The sequence below is a fragment of the Polyodon spathula genome, chromosome 11 (genome assembly GCF_017654505.1).
Source record: "Polyodon spathula isolate WHYD16114869_AA chromosome 11, ASM1765450v1, whole genome shotgun sequence".
NCBI classification, from domain to species: Eukaryota; Metazoa; Chordata; class Actinopteri; order Acipenseriformes; family Polyodontidae; genus Polyodon; species Polyodon spathula.
Genome location: NC_054544.1, coordinates 761,356 through 777,803, shown reverse-complemented (window position 1 = coordinate 777,803; position 16,448 = coordinate 761,356). Strand labels below are relative to the sequence as shown.

The 16,448-nt window shown below is 44.5% G+C and overlaps 1 protein-coding gene across 3 annotated transcripts in view; it reads left to right on the top strand.

Annotated features, from left to right (window-relative positions):
• LOC121323134 (zinc finger protein GLI2-like) overlaps positions 1 to 15,481 on the top strand; it is a 146,326-nt gene extending 130,845 nt beyond the window's left edge. For all 3 annotated transcript variants that reach the window (XM_041263941.1, XM_041263942.1, XM_041263943.1), the window contains 5 exons: positions 577 to 726; positions 4,406 to 4,570; positions 5,961 to 6,230; positions 8,090 to 8,423; positions 8,616 to 15,481. In XM_041263941.1, coding sequence (XP_041119875.1) covers positions 577 to 726; positions 4,406 to 4,570; positions 5,961 to 6,230; positions 8,090 to 8,423; positions 8,616 to 10,918 — 3,222 coding nt within the window. In that variant the 3' untranslated portion in view covers positions 10,919 to 15,481. The remainder of the gene's footprint in view (positions 1 to 576; positions 727 to 4,405; positions 4,571 to 5,960; positions 6,231 to 8,089; positions 8,424 to 8,615) is intronic.
• The last annotated feature ends 967 nt before the right edge of the window (positions 15,482 to 16,448 follow it).

Sequence of the window (16,448 nt, the reverse complement as noted above, 5' to 3'; positions counted from 1 at the left end):
TAGTAATCATTTTTTGTCAAATGTATAGAAAATATCCACATAGTGGCACTTTTCACGTAGTTTACCAATAACAGTAATTACAATAACAACAACAAGGAAAATCATGAGAAAAAATCATGCATACATTTCACACAATGTACTGAAGCACTCACCCTGAGCAGCAGGCGTTGCCTCATTGAGATCCTGTTACTGCACTCTACATCTAGCTGCCTCTGGGACATACAGACTGGTACCCAGGCTACCCCCTTATTGACTATTGAGACAAGAGCATTACAATTAACACCAAAAAAATACTTTGTGCACTTTCCTTTAATTCTCTTGTTTTAACTCTTTATTTTGTATGTATTAAGTGTGCAGTTAAGTCTTCTCTCTTTTTGCATTAAAAACACTGAGCTATTTAAATGAGTTGTCTTGAAGAGTGATATTTTTGTGAAGTTATGTTGAAAGACAAAAACCTCAGAAAACCCTGGTGTTGCACTCATTGCTGATCCAGGCCAGGCGTCCCGACTCACTGCCTTTCTATTTTTCTCCCTGCTCCCCTCCTCTGCCTCGTCGCGTGTGATTGTGATCTCGCAGCACATTAATAACGAGCACATCCACGGGGAGAAGAAGGAGTTTGTGTGCCGCTGGGAGGAGTGCTCCCGGGAGCAGAAGCCCTTCAAGGCGCAGTACATGCTGGTGGTGCATGTGAGGAGACACACAGGGGAGAAGCCACACAAGTGCACAGTGAGTTACCTGCACTGAGAATCACAGCTCATCAGCAGGGCTATCCACACACATGCACAGTGAGTTACCAATACTGAGAATCACAGCCCATCAGCAGGGCTATCCACACACATGCACAGTGAGTTACCTACACTGAGAATCACAGCCCATCAGCAGGGCTATCCACACACATGCACAGTGAGTTACCTGCACTGAGAATCACAGCCCATCAGCAGGGCTATCCACACACATGCACAGTGAGTTACCAATACTGAGAATCACAGCCCATCAGCAGGGCTATCCACACACATGCAGAGTGAGTTACCTACACTGAGAATCACAGCCCATCAGCAGGGCTATCCACACACATGCACAGTGAGTTACCAATACTGAGAATCACAGCCTATCAGCAGGGCTATCCACACACATGCACAGTGAGTTACCAATACTGAGAATCACAGCCCATCAGCAGGGCTATCCACACACATGCACAGTGAGTTACCAATACTGAGAATCACAGCCCATCAGCAGGGCTATCCACACACATGCACAGTGAGTTACCAACACTGAGAATCACAGCCCATCAGCAGGGCTATCCACACACATGCACAGTGAGTTACCAATACTGAGAATCACAGCCCATCAGCAGGGCTATCCACACACATGCACAGTGAGTTACCAATACTGAGAATCACAGCCCATCAGCAGGGCTATCCACACACATGCAGAGTGAGTTACCTACACTGAGAATCACAGCCCATCAGCAGGGCTATCCACACACATGCACAGTGAGTTACCAATACTGAGAATCACAGCCCATCAGCAGGGCTATCCACACACATGCACAGTGAGTTACCAATACTGAGAATCACAGCCCATCAGCAGGGCTATCCACACACATGCACAGTGAGTTACCTACACTGAGAATCACAGCCCATCAGCAGGGCTATCCACACACATGCACAGTGAGTTACCAATACTGAGAATCACAGCCCATCAGCAGGGCTATCCACACACATGCACAGTGAGTTACCAATACTGAGAATCACAGCCCATCAGCAGGGCTATCCACACACATGCACAGTGAGTTACCAATACTGAGAATCACAGCCCATCAGCAGGGCTATCCACACACATGCACAGTGAGTTACCTACACTGAGAATCACAGCCCATCAGCAGGGCTATCCACACACATGCACAGTGAGTTACCTGCACTGAGAATCACAGCCCATCAGCAGGGCTATCCACACACATGCACAGTGAGTTACCAATACTGAGAATCACAGCCCATCAGCAGGGCTATCCACACACATGCACAGTGAGTTACCAATACTGAGAATCACAGCCCATCAGCAGGGCTATCCACACACATGCACAGTGAGTTACCTACACTGAGAATCACAGCCCATCAGCAGGGCTATCCACACACATGCACAGTGAGTTACCAATACTGAGAATCACAGCTCATCAGCAGGGCTACCCATAGACATGCACAGTGAGTTACCTACACTGAGAATCACAGCCCATCAGCAGGGCTATCCACACACATGCAGAGTGAGTTACCTACACTGAGAATCACAGCTCATCAGCAGGGCTATCCACACACATGCACAGTGAGTTACCAATACTGAGAATCACAGCCCATCAGCAGGGCTATCCACACACATGCACAGTGAGTTACCTACACTGAGAATCACAGCCCATCAGCAGGGCTATCCACACATATGCACAGTGAGTTACCAACACTGAGAATCACAGCTCATCAGCAGGGCTATCCACACACATGCACAGTGAGTTACCAATACTGAGAATCACAGCCCATCAGCAGGGCTATCCACACACATGCAGAGTGAGTTACCTACACTGAGAATCACAGCTCATCAGCAGGGATATCCACACATATGCACAGTGAGTTACCTGCACTGAGAATCACAGCCCATCAGCAGGGCTATCCACACACATGCAGAGTGAGTTACCTGCACTGAGAATCACAGCCCATCAGCAGGGCTATCCACACACATGCACAGTGAGTTACCTACACTGAGAATCACAGCCCATCAGCAGGGCTATCCACACACATGCAGAGTGAGTTACCAATACTGAGAATCACAGCTCATCAGCAGGGCTACCCATAGACATGCACAGTGAGTTACCTACACTGAGAATCACAGCCCATCAGCAGGGCTATCCACACACATGCAGAGTGAGTTACCTACACTGAGAATCACAGCTCATCAGCAGGGCTATCCACACACATGCACAGTGAGTTACCAATACTGAGAATCACAGCTCATCAGCAGGGCTACCCATAGACATGCACAGTTAGTTACCAATACTGAGAATCACAGCCCATCAGCAGGGATATCCACACACATGCACAGTGAGTTACCAATACTGAGAATCACAGCCCATCATCAGGGCTATCCACACACATGCACAGTGAGTTACCATTACTGAGAATCACAGCTCATCAGCAGGGCTATCCACACACATGCAGAGTGAGTTACCAATACTGAGAATCACAGCCCATCAGCAGGGCTATCCACACACATGCACAGTGAGTTACCTGCACTGAGAATCACAGCTCATCAGCAGGGCTATCCACACACATGCACAGTGAGTTACCAATACTGAGAATCACAGCTCATCAGCAGGGCTATCCACACACATGCAGAGTGAGTTACCAATATTGAGAATCACAGCCCATCAGCAGGGCTATCCACACACATGCACAGTGAGTTACCAATATTGAGAATCACAGCCCATCAGCAGGGCTATCCACACACATGCAGAGTGAGTTACCAATACTGAGAATCACAGCCCATCAGCAGGGCTATCCACACACATGCACAGTGAGTTACCTACACTGAGAATCACAGCTCATCAGCAGGGCTATCCGCACACATGCACAGTGAGTTACCTACACTGAGAATCACAGCCCATCAGCAGGGCTATCCACAAGCATGCACAGTGAGTTACCTATGCTGAGAATCACAGCCCATCAGCTATCCCCATGTGGGGGGAGCACAATGAATAGGCTCTGGCAGTCCTGCTGGGGCGCCTCTGGGATTGTACATGTTTTTTACTGGAGCAAGGCACAGCTCAGACACAGCTCAGACACAGCTCGGGCACAGCTCGGGCACAGCTCAGACACAGCTCAGGCACAGCTCGGGCACAGCTCGGGCACAGCTCAGACACAGCTCGGGCACAGCTCAGACACAGCTCAGGCACAGCTCAGACACAGGGTGCAAGGCTTGCTAAGTCAAGATACTTTTGTCTGTTTTAAAAGTTGGTTGGTTTTTTTTATTTAAAACTCCAGGAAAGTACCAGGAAATACAATATGCAGATGCTAGGTTTACACCATTGTTTTATGACTTTTTTTGTAAAACAAAAAAACAATCTGCTGATGTTGCAGAGCAAAAATAAATAAATGAATAAAATAAAATGTAAATAAACGAGGTGCACGTACGAGCCCTTAAATGCAGTCATGTAATTTTTTTTGTTAGTTTGTCTCATTCAGTATTTTATTTTATGTATGATTGAAATGTATTATATAGCTAGATAGATTCAGTATAATATATGCTTTATTCATACAGCAGCCAGCTGTCATACAGGAGTCACACAGCTGTGCAGACCGATAGGGGCCAGCCCTCCCGTGCTCACTGTTGGGCTGCTTGTTTGTTTGTTTCTCTCTTTCAGTTCGAAGGCTGTTCCAAAGCTTACTCCCGACTGGAGAATTTAAAGACTCACCTGAGATCCCACACTGGAGAGAAGCCGTATGTCTGTGAACACGAGGGCTGCAATAAAGCCTTCTCTAACGCCTCGGACAGAGCCAAGCACCAGAACAGGACCCACTCCAATGAGGTGCTAACACAGTCAGGGGGGGGTGGGGGGTGAAATACTGCAGCTGTGTTTGTGACATTAACATGAAGGGAGGGTAAGGGTGGCTGGTCCAGTAGCTTTGTAAAGCTGTGCAGGTTGTAGAGAATTATCAGCTACATTGTTCTGGAGCTTTTACTTCATGTGTAGCTCTTCTGTGTTGTTTCCATCATTGCTATTCAGAGTTCTGTAAATGTTTTAGGAAGTTCCATTAGACTTGCAAAATAGTGTGCACCCGGGCCCAGTGTAGTATCAATGCCTTACTGTGTGTGATCCAAACGAACCTGACTGCATCTGCTTACAACCAGACAAAACAACCCATCCATTAACAGCTGAGTCATTCGTTCATCTGCAAAGAGTTCATCACACCCATTGCTTTCACTTATTCAAGAACAGGAATACTGTCGTTTAGACTCAGCACCAACAAGCTGACAATGTATTTCTTGCTTCATGAGCTTCACTAAACATTTTTAATAAAAAAAAACATCCTTGCGGCAATGAGTGATCTCCTGCTCGATTAGCTCATAGTCTAATAAGACTGTTGCTTTACATTTGTATTTATTTTTAGATTTGATAGGAAAGACATATCAGTGCCTCTCCTCTCGCAGTACAGAGAATGAAGAGCAGGTTACACCAGGCAGCATGGCAACCACAAATTCCATTAGAATCAAACCCACACCCTGGAGGCACACAGACCTCCTGCAGGTTCAGAATACATTACTAGGCATGGAAAAGCTTCCTAATCCCTGAGTGTGCAGGTGGTGTGCGTTGCCAGCAGAGCCATCATCAGCCTTCATCATCATCCTTGCTAATTACCCCAGTGCAGCTCGTGCTTTTTGCCATAATCAGCTGTTGCCGGTTGAGGAACTCTGGATGTTTTTTACTGTCAGCAGGTATAATCAGCCCGAGCAGCAGCCCACCACCCCATCTTCTACTTACAAATGCATCATGGAAATATGTTTCAGCTGTATGGAGCACTTCTAGCACAGCGCTTGGTGTTTCTGGTAGATACGGTGTGCCTGCCTGGGGTGTCACAGTACAGCAGCTGCACGGCAGCACTTTAGATCCAAGGTGCTTCTTCTCTGTTCAGATAGTGTTGAGAGTAAGGAAAGCGAGTGATGGAAGGATGCACCAGACAATATGAATGCTTTGCCAGTTCCAGTGCCGCATTTACATGTTTGCATTCACTCACACTCCAAGAGCTATTCAAATAATGTCTGCATTCACTCATACTCCATTAACCCAATGGATTAATTCACGCTGGCTGTTATACATTTATAAACGGTTTGGGATTTGTCTTGCCTTCGTTAATTCAAGTGCCTCTAGGTGAGATACTGTAGATGCACAGTATATTCACCATGCATTTCTTCCACAGAAACCCTATGTGTGTAAGATCCCGGGCTGCACAAAGAGGTACACAGACCCCAGCTCCCTGAGGAAGCATGTAAAGACCGTACATGGGCCTGAAGCTCATGTCACAAAGAAACAGAGAAACGAAGCCCTCCACCGGCCTCAGCCATCAAGGGAGAACGGAGCAAACGAGGCCAGCGCCAAACACAGTGGCAGGGGCTTGGAGGACAACAGCACAACTAGAGGCATGGAGGACTGCTTACAAGTCAAACCCATTAAAACAGAGAACTCTGTGGTAAGAATCAACCCCAGCAACGCTGTAGTTAGTTGTGATATTTTAATGCTAGGCAGCTACCAAACTGAACCATTTCCCTTTCTGGGCTTTAATAATCCAAAAACTGAAGTCTGCATTTAAAACTAGGTTATGCAAGCAGTAGCTAGCTCCTGGGGGCCAGGATCATCAGTGTGCATCTCACTATTCTGAGAATTTATAGCACTGACTGAAATAGACTGCAGGATTGGGGTTTTTAGTGAATTTAGCTCATGCAAAAATGCTGCAGTCCTTTGTCACCACAAACCTTTTATTTATTCTCAGTAATTTCTCACCTTACCGCTAGAGCAGAATGGTTTGACTGGTGTTTTTGAAATCTGGTTTTAATAGCAATAAATCAAACTTATGTGCAATGTGGAGGCTGGGCATGAACCAGCGACCCCACTGCTTCCAAGCAAGAATCTCCTAACCACTGTCAGGATTGGGAACTGCAGTGGCGCTGGGTCATACCAGCTTACAATGTCATGAGCTTCAGCTGAAGGCATTGTGATGACAATCTGTTGATGTGATGCTATACCAGCAAACCTGACCTCTCTCTCCTCTCTGTCTGCTAACCTGTGTTTCTTTGTCTGCTGCTTCAATGTCTCTTTTTCTCTTTCTATGTACATTCCTTATGGACAGCCATTACTAAGGTGAGCATAGCCCTCATTTAACTACCGAAAGGTCATGGAAACCGTCACCCGCGCACTTCTCATAACAATCACCAGAATAATGCTAAGAAAGTACAAGAAACAGTTAGCCCTGTTCACAGAACCTTTCAGTTGCGTTTCACTTATTTTTTAGTGTGCTTTGAAACAAGAGAATAAACTGCAAGCTCTTTTGAGAAACAGTTGACAGCAGTTTCATGAATAAGTCTGAGGATCAAATCCCCTTCGTCATTCTAATTACTGTAGCCTTCCTCTTCATCTTAAAACTTTAATCACCTGCATTATTCATGAAATAGATTTCAGTATCATGTTTTGCACGTTCACACCAGCACAGTCTTGTTTCAACAAGACACCCTGAAGAGTAATAACATTACCAAGCCTGCTAGAACACTCTTTATCTGCGTGGAGGCTGTCTAACCCTTCTGCTGTCTGATCGTTTTCCAGCTTGTTTGGCGTTCTGTCCCTTTGCACTGTATGTGAAGCAATGTGTACAAGAGTCTGCTGTTACTTAAGGGTCATGATGTCATCCTGTGTTTGCTTTTTTCCAGCCAAAGAAAGATTTTTTTTGTTCGACCATTAAATTAATGTTTCCTAGATTTTTTTTTAATGATCACTGAATTGATATAAATTAGATGCAGAAGAACACTTTGAACCGTTACTTTCATGGCAGTCGTTTCTAAGCTGTGTGACTTACTGTAGGAACGGTATCTATCAGATGGTTTAGTTCACAGGTCTGCCACTGAGGTGGGCCTCTGTACGTTTGCAGCATGTCTAACAGGGGAATTGTTTTATGTGGAGAGAGATTGAGACTAGCAAATGCAGACAGTTTAATTGCTCTTAAGAGCCAGCAGCTCACAGAGAGCCCCATAGCATGCATTGGGAAGACAAACGTTGACTGAGAAAACATTCAGCTGCTGCAGTGCAAGCCTGTAAATAAGTCAAGCGGTACATAGAACAGCAAAGTTAGAAAGACACAAAAAACTGCAACAACTAAACTGAGGTAGATACCAGTGACACAGCAGCCCTCTTGGTTCTGATGCAAAGTGTGCTGCTGCTGTACTCATGTTCTGCAGCAGCAGGCTTCACCATCCATAATCTTGTATTGTAATGCAGCTCTACAGCACGCAGTGCAGACCGGTAGTAACAATGTGTTTCTGTTTGCTGCGCTCTCCCCAGATGTATCAGTCCAGCCCTGGTGGTCAGTCATCATGCAGCAGTGAGCCATCCCCGCTTGGCAGCATCACCAACAATGACAGTGCAGTAGAGATGCACATGAACCATGGAGGGAGTCTGGGAGACCTGGCTGCACTGGATGACCCCCCCATTCGGGACTCCACCGTTTCCTCGGGGTCCTCCACAGTCGGCCTTCAGCTGCGCAAAAACATTACCGCCACCCACAGACTTGAACAACTCAAGAAGGAGAAACTAAAGACAGTGAGGGATTCTTGTTCATGGGCCAGCCCAGCGCCTCAAGCCAGAAACATCAAGCTGCCTCCCATACCAGCGATCGGTAAGCACAAGCATGAACTAAAACTAAACTATTAAAGATAAGAATGGTTTCAAGACCCTCTTAACACACCCATCAGCAGATTTATGTCAGCATTGATCTCTTACAAAAGAGTGTGTGTATTTAATGTCTCTTTAAAAAGGCTTACAGAGAGATTTACTGAATCCTAAAAGGTGTGCTTTTTTTGTATTTTAGGTTCTTTACTGGAGAGTTCGAGTACTGGTGGACCCACTGCTATGTTACCCAAGCAGAGACTGAATGAGCTGCCTACCAGTAACGTCACTATGCTCAATCAGCTGAACGAACGCAGAGACAGCACCACGAGTACCATCAGTTCAGCCTACACCGGCAGCCGGAGATCTTCAGGCATCTCGCCCTGCTATTCCAGCCGCCGATCCAGTGAGGCCTCCCAGTGCGGGGGTCGTCTGAACAACATCAGCTCAGCAGACTCATACGATCCAATCTCCACAGATATGTCTCGGCGATCGAGTGAGGCGAGTCTGAGTGAGGGAATACAAAGCCTCCTGAATCTCACCCCTGCCCAGCAATACAGGCTAAAGGCTAAATATGCCGCTGCAACTGGGGGAGCTCCACCCACTCCTCTACCCAACATGGACCGCATGGGTGTCCGGACAGGGATGTCTCTGTTTGGGGATGCATATGAATCTGCAGCCGCTCCCATGCATCCCCCTACTGTGCCACGACGATGCAGTGACACTGGCTATGCTACATCCAGTATGATGCTGCAGGATGTGCCAGGCAACAGCAATAGACGTGCAAGTGACCCTGTGCGGAGGCCAGCTGTTGATCCTCTGTCTCTCCCGAGGGTTCAACGCTTTAACAGTACAAACAGCATGAACCCGCTCCCCCGGCCAATGGAGAGACGCAACCTCAGTCTGCAGAAGTACACCCGCTCAAATGGCAGCCTGCAACGGCATGTTTTCTGCTCCCGGCCGCCAAGCATCACTGAGAACGTTGCTATGGAGACGATGTCAGGTGACTTGGACAGTCAGGCTCCAGAGGATGACATCATGCTTCCGGATGACGTAGTGCAGTACATTAAATCTCAGAACAGAGGCTCTGTGGATCAGGACAACAGCTCCACAGGCTACGGCAGCCAGGCGCTGGGCTTCCAAGGAAACGTGAATGTGCCGCAGCAGCATCAGCATCAGTTTTACGGCCAGCGGAGAATGGCCATGGTTGACACAAACATGAATCAGCCAGGGCAAATAATGGCACAGTGCCAAATGAGCCCAGGGAACCAGCAACAGTTCCACACTCCTCCGATTATGAATAAAAATAACATGCCTGTCCAGTGGAATGAAGTCAGCTCAGGTACTGTTGATGTCATACCAAGTCAGACAAAGCAACCGTTTGCCAAAGGGAACTTAGCAGTTGTGCTGCAGAAGCAAAACTTTGGTCAGTATCAGAACATTGACGCCAGCCAACAAACCATGCAAATGAATCAAAATAATGCACACATAGCACAGCAGAGTTTCACACAGAGGAAGGCAAGCTTCAATACCCAAAAGATGAACTACATGCAGCAAAGGCAGCAGCAGATTAATTTAAATGAACCAATGAGCCCACAGCGGGGGATTAATCAGAACAACGCAATGCTCAGCCCGAGTGCTGCGAGTGTAAAGGCAGGCCAGCTGCCATCGTGCAGCAGTATACCAGGCAGCTCTGCACCCATGATGACCAGTAACAGTAGAGGACCCGCAGTGCAGGATTACAGCTCTCAGCCTGGGGTGGGTCAAAACCACCTCACCCCCCCTAATCATTATGAAGATTACAGTCCCACCCAGCAGAATTTCAACACTCCCTCCCAACGCATGATGAAAAGTTTCAGCCATGGCATGATGCAACCTGGTCCACCTCCAGGGTCCAGCCCATCCAACAGGCAGCGCGAGGCTCTGAGCTCCGTGCAGCAGGAACAGGCTTTTATAAGAAGTCCACAGTCCATCCACAGCATGAGTCCCAGCCACACCACTTCAGAAGCCAGTCCCAAAAGGCAGCCTAACATGCCTCAGTCCCAGGCCCAGCAGTGCGCTAATGGTAGCCAGGAAAGCAGCTTGATGTTTTATTCAGGACAGATTCACATGTATGAGCACAATGGAAACCTCGACACAGGGATTTCCTGTGCAAGGCAGCAGCAGGTGCCGCAGCAGTGTTCCTCTGATATAAAGGCTCCCACCATGCCTTCCCCAGGAGTCAACCAGGTTTCAAGCACAGTCGACTCCCAGGGCATGGAGCACGCTCAGATAGACTTTGATGCCATGATGGATGACGGAGATCAGTCCAGCTTGATGTCAGGAACCCTCAGCCCCAGTATCCTCCAGAACCTCTCCCAGAGCTCCTCCCGGCTCACAACTCCTCGCAGCTCTCTGACGCTGCCTTCCATGCCTGCTGGGATAACCAACATGGCTATCGGAGACATGAGCTCCATGTTGACAGCGCTGGCTGAGGAAAGCAAATTTCTTAACCTGTTGTCTTAATGCCGAGTCAAAAAGAAACAAAGAGACAGACATTCATGCTCTTTGGAATCCTGTCTTTGACAACCATTTCAAGTACTGTGTCCTGTTTATTTGTGGAAATGATGTAACACTGCTCTCGCTGTGAGCAGAGCAGACTCAGCTTACAGTAGTAAGTTAGCACATCAACGTGTGTTGTTTGCGAATGAATATTTTTTCCGGTGTCTTCTCCAAAAGCACTGACCCATGCTGGATTCGACACGACAAAAACAACATTTGCATCACTCCTTGTAAACTAGGGAATGAGGTTTATTTGTGTTTGTTTGTTTTCAATAATTAATGTATTATGCAAATAAAAGTGTTACTGTACCTATTAGTCAAGGAGGAATCTAAACTGGCAATATGTTTTTATGTCACATCAAAAGCCATAATTTACATACATTTTGAGAAAGATGTCTTTTCTAAACTTAGATCTCACCGCATTGCATTTCCGTAACATCTTGCCAAATTTACATTAGTATTCAAGACCTGTTGTGACAAGTGCCTTGCTATACTGTATATTTCTGTCTGATGATAAGAGCACGCTGGTACTCCATGTAAACTTGAAATGCACTGCCAGAAAACTGACAGAAGGTATTTAGAATGCTTTTTTTGTTTGTTTTTATTAATTTCCTTGATACATGAGTTAAAAGGTAAAATTACCTAAATTATATTATGGATGATGACTCTGATTTGATTGTCATCTTGTATATAAACACTTAGACAGAAGACTTTGATTGGGTTACTTTAGCCATCCCCACGACTATGTCACTTCAGTTTACCTTCTATGGTTAAATGCCAGTCAGTAAATTACAAATCAAGATGGGAAATGTATTAAAAGTGTTCTAATGACAAAGACATGTACGCTATAGTCAGTGTGCAGAGATTACAGCATGCAAAGTGTTCTAATGACAAAGACGTGTACGCTATAGTCAGTGTGCAGAGATTACAGCATGCAAAGTGTTCTAATAACAGACGTGTACGCTATAGTCAGTGTGCAGAGATTACAGCATGCAAAGTGTTCTAATAACAGACGTGTACGCTATAGTCAGTGTGCAGAGATTACAGCATGCAAAGTGTTCTAATAACAGACGTGTACGCTATAGTCAGTGTGCAGAGATTACAGCATGCAAAGTGTTCTAATGACAAAGACGTGTACGCTATAGTCAGTGTGCAGAGATTACAGCATGCAAAGTGTTCTAATAACAGACGTGTACGCTATAGTCAGTGTGCAGAGATTACAGCATGCAAAGTGTTCTAATAACAGACGTGTACGCTATAGTCAGTGTGCAGAGATTACAGCATGCAAAGTGTTCTAATGACAAAGACGTGTACGCTATAGTTAGTGTGCAGAGATTACAGCATGCAAGTACCGCAGAGTGTGCCATCGACGATTAAGCAATGCTCTGCCCTTCAACAAGACAGAGCTAGAGAAACTTATACAAGTCTTTATAAAAAAAAAAAATCAATTCTCTTTCATTCACCTGAGTTAAAAATAACCTTTTCTACACTCTTAACAGCACATATGTAGTGTACTAAATATGTATATAGCTTTTGTACATTTTATAAAATACAATAACACTTTTTTTACTTATCTTGTGTGTATGAGTCTTTTCAAACCACATCCCTTTTTCCTCCTTTGGGGTATAAGTAATTGTGTTGGGTCTCCAGCAAGTCCTAACCACAAAATAAACAGAGCGATGTATTCATTTACAAGCATTAGAAAATCAAATTTCATTTGAGATGCTGTAGAATTTGCAAACAATGTGTGTTTTCGATGTGCTTAGCAAGTGTCCCAGTATACAAATGGTAGCAATGAGGAAATGACTTTTTTAAATATACAATTCTGGTATTTACATATCGGTTGACTTTATTATGAAAGCCAAATGTTTAAAATATACATCAATACAAAATATAGTGAAAATGTCAGTTGACTCTGCTTACTAGAGTTAAAACATTTCCACTAAGCACGACAGACCCTACTTCCCCTGTGATTAAGAAACATTCATTTTCTTTGCAGCCTCAATTCCACTCTCTTCACCAATGGGATGCTCTAACTTCACTTCTTCAGATCAGGTCAGATTGTTTCAGGTCACTGTGCCTCCCTTGAGTTTATTGTGCAGATTTGAATGAAATCGGTTTTGTCCAAAAGCTGGCAAGTGCACTGTCCCGGCTCTTTCATGAAACAGATGAAAGAAGGTACTGCAAAAACACAGAACGCATGCACTAAGCACTTTCTAAAGTTAGCCCCTGCTTTGTCCAAAATTAACAGTGGCAGATTGTCCCCAAGGAAATAGTTTCAGAAACCACATAAATCAGACCACTCGCAGTGATAAGAGGCCCTGGAACTCGGCTACCAATCTGAGAAAAGAACACATGATTTTATTCTGACAGTGAACTCGCTTCATCCTAGTTTGCTGATTGCTTTTGCCACTGGAATCCCTTATTCTTTCTGAGGAAAGCGCAGGCAGGAAAAATAGCCCTGGGATAAGAAGTTTAAGGGAGAAAAGAAGAAACGGTTAGACCGAGAGAGTGTACTTGTTTGAATAATTGACACACTGTAATTAGACAGCGATGCCAGTGGAAGCAAACAGCGTCTCTTTAAGGTTTCTGAATGTAAATCACGTTTTTCCCCATGTTAACACAACGTTCTGCAGCTGTGACTCGGGTACCAGTCTCCTTCCTCCTGTATCTTCACCGCTGGGTTGTTACTGTGCTCTTCTCTGCTGTTTTCACATGATAAGACCTTAACAGCCAGCAACAGCCAACAACTGCATGAAAACACCAGCTGACAGAGAACTCCTTCAGAATACAAAACAAAAAGGATTTACAGCAACACAGCTCAACCCGAGCTCTGCTCTCACAGTCTGCGGATGTGAGCGGTGACCCACGAGCGACTTGCTTTCCTTGTCTCTACTGCCAGTGTGTTATTCTCTTTGCCTTAGTTTTTGTGTCTTCACAATCACTTTTTCTTAAACATTAAAGATTCACATTGGAGAAGCATCATAAAAGAAGCATCTTTTCTACCTTCACTCCTGAAAAAGTCTTTTCATGCATTGTGATTAATCCTCACACAAGAGGGTTCAGCAGCCTGTCTTAGACGGGACTGCTCGTGCAGTACATGATCACCCCTACACAGCATGACCGTAGATGCAGACCCCTACAGTGATTGAACCTCAGCACTGACCTATTTTATTTAGAGATCAACCATCACAAAATGTTTTTTAAATGACTTCAAATGGAATACAATAAGAATTTCATCAGAAAACATGTCTATTGAATCCTCTAGTTATTCTGATAATAAATCTGTATACAGTACATTTCCATGTGCAGTCATTTTCTTAAAGGGACACCAGTAGAAAATGTTTTTAATTCAGAACATTAAAGAGGTGCTGGAGAGCTAAAATGACAGTCCCTAATTCACAAGTTTTAATGTGTAACCCCCCTATATCAGCTATTGGTACGCACCCTTCATCACAAATTGACACTGGCCTTTTTATTAGGACCTACATAGGAAATGCATTAAAAAACAGTGCAGTTATACTGTGCCCTTTGATCACCAGAGTCAGCGCATCCTATCAAATAAGAACACAAGTGCACACTTCAACTTGTGCATTTCTGGCCTTATTGCATTGCTGAATCAGAATTAACATCAAAGCATTTCAAAGCACAATAAGGACTATTGAGTTCATTGAGTGTTCTGAATATGAGATCCTTTGATTTGATTTATTTTCACCACTGTATAATGGCAACATGTATCTGCTGGGAATTAATTGAACGCCACCAGATACTCTGTGACCTTTGACCCTGGAAGCTGAGGCCATTACCAGGAAAGCTCATTAGGGTTGCCTGGACATTGGCTTAAAAGTTGTTAAGCGACGTCATGCTTTATTTTGGGATCTTGTTTGAAGCTCACTGAAACACAGAAATATGCTCATTTTCAACCTTCTACAATTATCATGTAATAGGCAGCTAACAGGAGCGCTGTTAGTAAGCCATTGGCTATGTAACAGTAGTGTCCTTCCTTCTGTTGTGATCATCGCAGTGAATGTGCTCCACACAGGACAGTGGCCCAGAGAACCTCCAAACGCTTAGCATTGCATTTTTAACATTTTCTTCTACAATGCTTGACTAAGAGGCCTATTTTGAACTGCTCTTCCCCTGCAACTTAGTTAGTTCTTGTTACTTTTGTAATGTATCCCCTTCGGTCACAATTTTGTTATTCATTTTTAGAAATGTTAAAATAATTTGTGTGAACTGGCGGGGACATGTTGTTGACTTTCATATGAAGGCCAAAAATATCTGTACCGGTACAATAAAATGCTTTAAAAGTAAAAAACTAAACATAAAAAAGTTGAATTCAGTCTTGGATATACGAAAAAGAAGCAGCGCCTGTGTGGTGATGCTCTCCTCCTTCGTTGTGCTGTTAGGTCTTTATCAATCAGCTGTGATGTTTTTCAGCTTGCTATCTGAACCACTGCTTTGCCGTTGAGCAGGGTCAACGCAGGCTTCCTCCGTGACATTGAAGTTTGACACCCACATCTCTGCATCTCCATCCATTAAAATACACGCCGAGGTGCGAATGGCAGGCTCGCTGACCCAGTCGGGGTAACATCATCTGGGTCTCGAACCGGAGACATTTTAGACAAGGAGATGAATGACTGCACTGCTCCGAACGAGCCTGGAGAGCAGCCCTGGTCCTCTTTGCAGTTCACTGCTCTCCTCAAGTTAATTGCTTATAAAATAAAACATTAAGGCATTAACATTTTGACTGTGCATTATTACATTTGTCATCCAGTAATAAGAGTGGATCTACATAGAAAATTGCATGGTGCAATGTGAAAGGAGGCTGTCTTGTTTGTTATGGATAGAATTCACAAGTTGTGGCTGCGTTGATGGATCATGCTGTAAGAATCTTGAGAGCTCATTCATTTTTATTATGATGCGTGAGACAAATTCTATAGGAGTCTAGCTGCCTTTGAACACAGAAAGACTACAGTAATGTATGAATCAATTTGAATTCCCAATCAAAAATGAGCTTTCCTGTCAGGAGCTTACTGAAATATAATATACATAGATTAGCAATATTTTTGCTGTTCCATTTGAGCAGCACTAGAAAATCCCATTTGAAACAGATTAATTCTTTTTCTGAAAAGAACATGCACAGATCCTGTATGTCATTGTAAACTAGGGCAGGGATGGTGGTACTATACAACTGTAGGAACAATACTGTTTTTTCTAAGCGTGGCTCGCATGTCCTGTTGGTTTATGAAGAATTCTGCACATACTTATACAATGTTACACAGGAGCATATATTAACTCGTTATTTTATTTTATTTTTTTACATAGTTAATAAAAAGCCGGGAGGAAACTTCTTAAAAGATATAGTCCAGTTCAAATATATTATTCTAGCATTCCACATCCAAACGTGTTTCCTCACCTTACTCACCAACATAATCTGTAAGGATTGCCTTTCCAGGGGTCCTTCCAGTCTGCCAGTCAGTCACAGACAGGA